We start from the raw sequence: 9,507 nt of genomic DNA on the forward strand, positions 1-9,507 counted from the left end.
GCTGGGGGATTGAACCGCGGTCCCTGTGCTTTGCTAAGCTTATTCTAAGTAGGTGCTTTAGACCACTGAGCCATCTCACCAGCCCCTCCTGCACTCTTTTTGTACATAAAATCTTTGGGTGACTATTATAAAATAATTCTATAAGTTATGTGTCCTACATTGTTCTCCTTGTAAATCCCAAACTACAACACTCTCACTCCATACCCTTCATGACCTTCAGCATAGCATCAGCGGTTAGTAGGTCCTCAGCAAGAAGTTGAATGTGGCAGCTATCTACTGAGCCAAAATCTAGACTAAGTACTGGAGACTGGCTTCTGTCCCAGATCTTGCCCAGTGAACATCTCTCTTCATCCTCTTGACCATTAGCTACCCATCCTCCAAGGCTTAAAACAGAAGCAACCTTAAAAACTCTGTGTCTGCTCCTCTGGCTTCTGCTAAGCAAATCCAAATCTTTTTGTACCACATTAGCCCCAGGAGAGAAAAGAAAAGATCAGGTGGAGAAAGGAGCCCTAAATTTTTTTTTCAAAACCAGGGGTTGAACTCAAGATCCTGTGCTTGCCAGGGAAGCACTTATTCTACTGAGCCATCTCCCTGGCCCCAAAAACACAGTCTTGCTCAACTTCTTACCCAGCTGCCAAGCCTCAGTTAGGCATCCCCTCCCTCACCCCCACCAAGTAACTGAGTAAGGGCTGATAAGTGCTACGTTTCAAGACTTGGTGCTGAGTTCTGTGCAGACACAAAAGTTAACTAAACAGGTTTATTGCCCTAAAGAATTTGTGATGGACAAATTAGACCAATTCTCAGCTACGGTAAAATACAAAATTGAGTGGACCAAAGTTTGAGATGTTGGCAGATGCAGGAAGCACTGTGGGAGAACAGATGGGGAGAGATTAATTCCAGCCAGTGAAAATTCAGAGGATGTAGCTTTGGGGCTAAGCCTTAGAAGATGGGAAATAAAAATAAGTAACTGAAAGCACTTCCTGTCTACCTAGTGCTGGTCTTGGTCGTTTACACTTATTACCTCATCTGCAGCTTACAAGAGGTCTGCTGAGAACGTGTTAGTCTCTTTTTATCCTAAGGAAACTGAGTCCCAGAGAAGAGCAAGCAGTTTGTCCAAGGTGCAGCCTGGAAAATAGGGGAGGCTGGATTTGCACACATCCTTGGGCCTGTACAGCTGGCGCTCTGCACCTTCCCTTAAGAAGCTAAGGCCGCAACAAGGGACAGTCTAGCTACCAGCAGAGAGAACACACCTAGGGAACAGGATGAGCCTGAGGCTGTCCGTGCGTGTGGGCTCTTGTGTGAATAATATTATTCAATCCCAATGACAGCTAGGAATTTATACGTGGAATTCTGGATTTTATGTATATTTCATCCGATCTCACCACATGCCCATTTGACAGATGTTATTAGCCAATTTTATAGATAAGGGAACTGAAGTAACTCACTCAGGATCACACAACTGGTTGGTGGTAGGCTGGGATGTGAATGCAGGCACCAAGCTCTCAAGCCTACCTGTGACTCTTACCAATGTGCCAGCCAAGAGTCCTTCTACGGATGAAAGCCTTCACAAGCCACCAGGGAGTCAAAGCTGCCCACAACTTCCCCCTAGTGTACACGCCCTGTCATTTCCCACCCACCTACTCCCGCCTCATCTCTCCCAACTCGAGCGTTTAGCTAGGACGCTAGGTCAGTGCCACGGGGTAGCCAGGGGTCACTAAATCTCCAGAACCTCCGCTCGCAGAAAGCTTTGCGTTGAGGGCACTGGGCTGTATTCTCTGAGCCCCCGCTCCGAGAGGCCACGCCCATAGAGCGTTTTGGGGGCGGGAGCGGGCAGAGAAAGGGCGTGGCCTTGGGACGGGGCGGCGCGTTCGGCGGGCAAGTGGCTCCTCCTCCGCCTCGCCCGAACCCGAACCGCGCCAGGCACTGAACCCGCTGCCAGGAAGCGCCTTTGTGCCGGGCTCAGAGAGCCCGCGACAGCCGCAGCACTCCTGGGCGCACCGTTCAGCTTCTCGGCCTCTCCGGTGCCGCAGCGCGCGGGGCCCGAACGCGCCACCGCGGCCCGAGCAGCGGCGGGGCAGCAGGGGCGGCTGCGGCGCTGGGCGGGAGATGAAGCTCCTGAAGCCGTGGGGGGCGGCCGGCGGCGGCCTCCTGCAACTCACCATGCTGCTGAGCTTAGCCGGGCTGCGGGTAGACCTGGACCTGGACCTCTACCTGCTGCCGCCGCCCGCCCTATTCCCGGACGAGCTGCTGCCCTTGGGCGGCCCTGCCCGCCCCGCCCACACGCCCAGCCCCTTCCCTGCCTCGGGCGGGTGGGGGCGCTCCGGCCCCCTGCACCCCAAGGCCCTGGAGCTGGACCCCGCGGCGCCGTTCGAGGGCCACCTGCTCCGGGAGGTGCGCGCGCTCGGGGTCCCCTTTATCCCGCGCACTCGGGTGGACGCGTGGCTGGTGCACGGTGTGGCGGACGGGGACAGGGCCCGGACCCACGGGCCGCTGGGCGCAGCGGCCTCGTCCGCCGCTGGGGTCGGTGCCAGTGTGGACGGCGGCAGCCAGGCAGCGCCCGGGGGCGGCGGGGAGCCTCGGGCGGCGCGCAGCAGTACTTTGGCCGGCGAGGAGGAGAAGGCAGCCACGGACCCCGCAGAGCAGGTGCCCGTCGCCGGCGGAGGCGCGAGCCAGGTAACCCGAGAGTAGGATGCGCGCGAGTAGGGCGTCGCTGCGCCAAGAGGCAGGGGAGGGCACGCTGGCGCCTCGTGCATCCTTAGCTCCTGGGAGGCTGGAGGTCGACTCTGTGCCTCTTTGTGAATCCGAATGCAAAGTGTAAATGTGGTCGGTAGGTTATTTTAGGCTGGCGAAAGCAGGGGAGCTTTTTTGGTACTGGGGATCGAGCCCAGGGGCGCTGTAACACAACTGCATCTCCAACCCTATTTATTTACTTATTTGTTTGTTTATTTATTTATTTATTTATATTTCGAGACAGTGACTCACAAAGTTGCCCCGGGTAGGCTCGAATATACGATTCTCAGGCCTCATCTTCCGGAGCTGTACACCAATACGTCCAGCCTTTTTTAGGTTAATGAGAAACAGGTGAATGCATCCGTTTGGGTGTATACAACACCTTCCCACATTGTACTTGGCGGCTGACAAGAGTGGTTAGGGTGGCGGGGGATGTTACTTTTCTTGCCCACGGCCTTAGATCAGTGCCTCGATGCACTCAGACGTCTCCCGGGAACCCGTGTGACACTGGAGGATCAACGGCAGCCTTGGCCTGTTAGAAGAGACACGTGCCCCTTAGTCTCCCAGCCGAAGGCCTTGCCCGGACTGTAAACCCAGTTGTCCATTTGTCCTGCTTCCTGAAGTAAAAAGCCGTGGTCATGCTACCAGTCCCATCCCCGAAAAAGCGGCAGGTTTGATAGAAAGGAAAAAGACCATTCAAAACTCTCTTGGAATGGAGGGAACTCATTTCACCACGAATCATCCTCTCACTGTGACCAGATGGGTGTGGGTCTTTTATAGAAAGGAGGAGGTGGAGAGGGCCTAGTGAGACAGTAGACAGCTCGTTTGTTTCACCCACACGCCCCTCACCTCTTTGGCCGCCCTCTTCCCTCCCACCCTTCCCTGTGGAAAGGAAACAGTGTCCTGACCAGCAGTATCTGTGCCTTCTGACCCTTCATCTGGGCTGAGGACCGGACGGAATGGAGATGGGGTTGCAGGCACCTGAGGACTGAAGACATTTGGAGAAGCTGCTTGTCTCATAAGGAAGAATCCCTTTTATGGCCCAGGCTTGGGGATTGAACCCAGGACCTCCTGTGTGCTGGGAGTGTGCTCTACCACGCAGTTAAATTTCCAGGCCTGAAAGCTTCTAACTTTTCAAGTTCCACTTTACCTTGCCAGTCATTGTGCCCACTCCAGGGCCATCCACAGAAGAGGTTCCACCTCTTAAACCCAAGGAAACTTGACCACAGGCCAGTATAAGGGCTCCTGCTTTCTGTATGCTAATGCGGGGTTCCCGAGTTCTGGAGGAAGCACTGCTAGGTGCAAGGGTGGTTGGGTCACAGCCTTTTGTGCAACCAGCTTTAAGGATTGGAGTATCTGGTGTGTTCTTTCCAAGAGGACTGTATCCAGAGTTCTCCTGCTGAGAGCTTACAAAATTCCTCCTTGGCTCCAACAACTGGTGTGGATCAGCAGGTGCTCCTTAGCTGTTTTTTCTGTGAAGTGCAGTCTTATGCAAAATGAGAACTGGGGCTGAACTGGTTTGTTTGCAGCTCTTCCGAATCGCCCTGTTTGCTCCCTGTTTGCGTAGGCAGTTGCCTGACGGGCTTCTCCACCCTTTCCTGGAGGGATCATTGTGTGAAGTGATAGGTGATTCACTGTTATGCTGATCCCTTCCCCTTCCTGGGGACTGGTACTGTGGGGGTTGCCTTAGTGCTTGTCTAGGTGGAGTGCCCGCTCCCCCTTCTCCCCAGCTGGACCCTGTGGGCCCCTCTCACCTGAGAGTGATAGCTACTGCTGCCCTGTTACCACCTCCTCAGTTCTGTGGTATAGCAAGGTTGAAACACTGTGCTGGCTGCCCTAACTAGATGGCATCCTGCTGAATGCCTTCCCGTCTGAAAAGTGTACAGAGAGTTTGAGGGAGAGAGGCTGCTCTGAGGATTGCTAGCAGCATCTGGTTGATACCTATTTGGACTGGAAAATTGGCAGATGCTAAAGGGGCCTTAGAGGCCTGGTCAGGCTGTCCTGGAGGAGACAGTGAAGTTCACTAAGGGCCATTCTGAGTGGCACAGATACCTACTGGGATAGCTTGGTTCTGTTCAGTTGGCAGTGATAGCTGTGGAGCACCTTAGAATTTTAACAGCTCGTTCCTCTTTGTTGGTGATGCCTTGTATTTACATCAACATCGTGCATCTTTATATCCAATCAGTCCTTGAAGGAAATATGTAGAAGCCCAGTAAGGTTAGGGGAGTTGGCTAAAGGCATATATTTATTAATCGCCTGAAGTGGGACTGGATCCTGCCTCTCAGACTAACCCATTAATTAAGCAACTGGCACTGTACAACTCAGACTGCCTGCTGGCCCCAGGACAACTGTCCTCTGATGCTGGATTGATTTTTCAAAAGCAGAATTGTATATTGTCATAAAGAAGACCAGGACTTGGGGGTGAGTCGACTTTGAAATTAGAAAGGCTGGTCAGCCACTTGGTAGAGCTCCCTCCCGTGGGTTATTTGGATCACTGTAAGCCTCCTGTCTCCCATGTCAAGTGGGAGAGTGATGTTCCCTGGAGGGTGTCCCACTGATTTGGGGAGAGCACTGCCCACCGCCAGCCCTGAGCCTGCACTGTAAAGGCTCTCTGCCTGTGCTCCAGTCGCAGCCCTTCACCTGGCTTCGTTCTCTTTACACCTATTGGCTTCTGTCCTGGTCTGTCCCAGAGCTGCTTGCAGTTAATAAAGGTTGGGGTGTGTAGGAGTGTTGAATCCTAGTTCCTCCACTTGCAGCTCTGTGATGGTGGAGGAGTTTCTTTTCTGTGCTTCATTCTTCTCATCTGCACGATGGAAATAAGAAAGGTGCTTGCCTTATAAAGTTAAAAATCCATTCTATATAAACGGTTTGGCACTGTGTATATCATACGTGCTTAATGAACGTTAGCTATTGTTAACTTGGAAGAGAAGGAAGTGCTTTGCCCTGTATGGACATCACAGATGGTAGGTTTTTTTTAAATAGATAATTCAGACGGCTTACATTTACATATAAGAGATTCTGGTTTTAGTGTATTATTTTCATACCTGTGCTGAAATATTTTGGAGTAGGGGATTTTCCAAGTATCAAAGAAGTCTTGCTTTGGTTTCACTTCTTAATGGAACTAAACATTATCTGAAAGAGACTGGGAATTTCCCAGAGTTGACCAGCTTTCTTTCACAACCACAGCCTTTCACTTCAAACCCTCAAAGCATGCACCCTTCACAGTAACGCATGGGTTAAAGTAGGAAATGAACTGTTGCTAGAAGTGGGTGTGTGATATTGGAGCATGTGTGAGGATGGGTGGCTGCCTACAGCCAGCGTCAGGTTTCAGAGCCTTTGCCACTTTGAAACTGAGAGTGTTTGTGGTCATCTTGATGTGGTTTCTTGCCCAGTGACACTGACCCTCTGCTGGGTGAGAGGTCCCAGAAGACCTCTTGACTTACTGCCTGTTGTGCTAGTTTCTTCAGGTCACTGAATCTGTTATGAAAAAGATTTAATTTTTCCTTATTTTTGTGGTACTGGAGGTTGACCATAGCGCCTTTCAGCTGAGCTCTGTATTTCTGGCTTTTTTTGTTTGGATATAGAAGCACCGAGGTACCCAAGCAAGGCTCCAACTTGGGTCTCTGTATTGACCTCCCACAATGCTGTAGAGGTTTGTACCACTGCAACTGGCTTCAGTATTTATTTCTAAGAGGAAAGGAAAAAGAAAGAAGGTCCTCGGATTTTTTCTTATTATTACATTTTATTTGTGCATGTAAATATTACGTGATGATGAGATTTGGTGAAGTTAGCGTGCACACTAGAAGGTTGCAGGTTTTATTTTTTTCACTGTGAAGAATGAGCCCAAGGCCTTGTATGTGCCAGACAAGTGATCTAACACTGAGCTATACCCTGATCCCCGTTGACTATTAAAAGCAAAATTTGTTTTTTGTTTTAAAATCAAAGATAGGGCTGGGGAGATAGCTCAGTGGCATAAGCGCCTGCCTGGCAAATGCACGGTTCTGAGTTTGATCCCCAGGAATGAATGAATGAATGAATGAATGAATATCAAAGATAAATGTCAAATGCCTGGGCAGAGATTAAATTTTTCTCTCCAAATTCAGGAATGATTTGGCTATTTTTAAGTCAGTTTTAATACAAAAATAGTCTTTTAATTATGAACATTGTAGAATAGTAATTTCACAGTGGAACTTTCACTTTGCTTATGAAAGGGCATTGTAAAGACATACATACTTATGGTTCCAATGGAAAAAAAATGGGGTGTAAGTCACTGTTTGTGTCCCAGGGCTGCTATTACAAAATGCCATGGATCAGGTGACTTACACAGAAATGAGTGTCTCACAGTTGAGCAGTAGGGCAAGAAACCCAAGATGTAGGTGTCTGCGGGGTTGGTTCCTTGAAGGGTGAAGGGAGTGTATTCCTAATAGTCTCCTGCTATTTGGTAGTTTGCTGTCAGTCTTTTTGGCAATCAGCCTTCCACTTTGTCACCCCAGTGCCTGCCTTCAGCCTCCCCATATCAGTTTTCCTTGAAAACGTCCTGTTCCTCTTAACCTACCTAATTACACCTGCAGTGGCCCAGGTTCTAAAAAAAGATTTGAAGTTAGGACTTCAACATATGGGGGTAGGGATTTGGTACTGGGAATCAAATTAAGGACCTTGTGCTTGCCAGACAGGAGCTTGAGCCACTGAGCTGTATCCCCAGTGAGTTTTGTGTTTTTGATTTTTGAAACAAGGCCTTGCCATGTAGTGTAGGCTGGCCTCAAGCTTGCAGTGATCCTCCTGTCTCAGCCAATATCAAAAGCTGGTATTCCAGGTGTGCACCACCACACTGGCCCAAATTATGACTTTTAAAGGATACAGTTCAGCCTATAATACCATTGTCCTTCTGTCACCTCTTGCAGTGTTCATCTTGCTTAGGTCTAGCCACTAAAAGCAAAGTCAGCTGTTTCTAGGAGCAGTTGGTGTAGGGGCATTGGTAGCAGGACATGGTACAGACTCATGTGGAAACTTGGGATGTTTCTATTTTGATGTACAAAGCTGGGAACCTTAGTTTAAACTTTCTTCTAGTGAGTCCTTCCCTTGGCAGATTATGGAGAAATCCTCTTTGTAGAGTCTCTTGAATAATTTGCTTCCTTCCCCACCCCCACCCCACCCCTGGGCTTCTGAGCTCAGACAGTAGGGACACTTACATCCAAGGTGCAGGCCTGACTCAAAGGCAGGTGCCAGGGGTGGTGGCCCTGCAGTGTGGCCCCTGAGTGCTCACAACTGTAGCCCTGACTGGTTGTGTGATCTGCAGCACACTTCTTATCTGTGAGCCTTGGTGCCCTTACCTAGAAAGCAGGCTATAAGAGGGAGTTGCTGAAGGATTACGTGTAAGCCAAGTTGGTACCTAGGCTTGATACACAGTAGGCTTTCAATGTTAGCTGTTGTTGCAATTCAGCCCATGCTCCGCAGTAACCTCATATACTTTGGTGCGTCTCTCCACTTGTGTTTGGGGAGGCTCTGCTGCACCCCCTAACTGACTAGTTGTGTATTTTTGTCTTTCAAGGCTCCCCAGGTGGCCACAGTGCCCCATCCCCACTGGCTTTTGTTCAGTTCAGTCCCACGGATCCTCCACCTGTAGCCTACTTTCCAGCTAAAACTTCTCCCCAAACAGCCTCACACTCCCTCTTACTCTGTTACCTTTGCCTAGCATGCCCTCCTTTCATTCTTCTCAAGTCTGTCACCAGTAAATTCTCAGGCTGGCTCAATTATCAGTGCATCAACAGAACATTTCCTCTTCTTTCCTGAGCCCTGCTGCACCCTGTAACCTTTCTGCTGTAGGACTTGGCACCCTCTGCTTTGAACTGTGGTGACTTGAGTGTGGAAACTGGGTTTCAGTTTCAAGCTGCAGAAAACAGGGCGAGGAGCAGAGGGCAGTGCCACTGCGGGCATCTGCCGGGCACTTATCATCTATCACTCTGCAGGGGCTTTGCAGCACTTCAGCACCACCACCCCACCCCCCGGCCCTGAGCATGTCTGTGGCCCTTCAAGGCCAGCGTCCTACCTAGAAAGTAGGCCAGATCTAAACTCCTGACCATCTAATGCCAGTGACTTGAGTGGATAGGGCAGTGGAGATGAGACTTCCAGGCTGGCATGATACCAAATCAGGTGGTAAAACTAGGACTGTTTAAAGTTACAGAGCATATTAGTAACTGTGCTGTCTCTGGGCATAGACCAGCTGTACTCTTCTTAGACCAAGTGAGCCAGCCTCTCCCCCACTTACTGCAAAACTTCAAACCAGAAAGCTTCTATTCATAGCAGCCTTGGGATAGGAATAGTTCATTCTCAGAACTGAATTGTTGAACCTCAGTGTAAATACTTTCTGGACACCCAATCTTGCTGAGGCACATTCCTGAGTTCTTGCTGACCACATTCCTGGTCAAGTTGCAGGTGATGGTTGGCACCGAGCGTGCAGTCCTGGCTTGGAGCAGACATGGATTTTTGAAGTTGGCAGGAACTGGGTTCCCATCTGTATCAGTAGGGCTTCTTCAGAAAAAGGATGAGTAGAGTAAGTAAATATGTGAACACAGAGATTTATTTCAAGGAATTGGCAGACATAGTTGTAGAAGCTGATAGTCCAAACTTCAGGGCAGCCAGAAACCCTGGGAATCTAGGAGCTGAGAGTTTGTGATAGAATTTTTCTTCCTGGCTGGGGGCAGGGATCTAAGGGGATCTAAAAGTTTGCTTTTAAATCCTTTTTTTTTTTTTTTTTTTTTTTCCTGTATTTAGGACAGG

General features: G+C 49.9%; 1 protein-coding gene across 1 annotated transcript in view; it reads left to right on the plus strand.

Moving 5' to 3' along the window:
* Nucleotides 1–1,895: 1,895 nt before the first annotated feature.
* Nfe2l3 (nuclear factor, erythroid 2 like 3) overlaps nt 1,896–9,507 on the plus strand; it is a 32,968-nt gene continuing 25,356 nt past the window's right edge. The window contains exon 1 of the mRNA XM_004626478.2: nt 1,896–2,673. Within this exon, the coding sequence (XP_004626535.1) occupies nt 2,107–2,673 (567 nt within the window). The 5' untranslated portion in view covers nt 1,896–2,106. The remainder of the gene's footprint in view (nt 2,674–9,507) is intronic.

This window comes from Octodon degus, unplaced genomic scaffold (genome assembly GCF_000260255.1).
Source record: "Octodon degus isolate 3935 unplaced genomic scaffold, OctDeg1.0 scaffold00015, whole genome shotgun sequence".
NCBI classification, from domain to species: Eukaryota; Metazoa; Chordata; class Mammalia; order Rodentia; family Octodontidae; genus Octodon; species Octodon degus.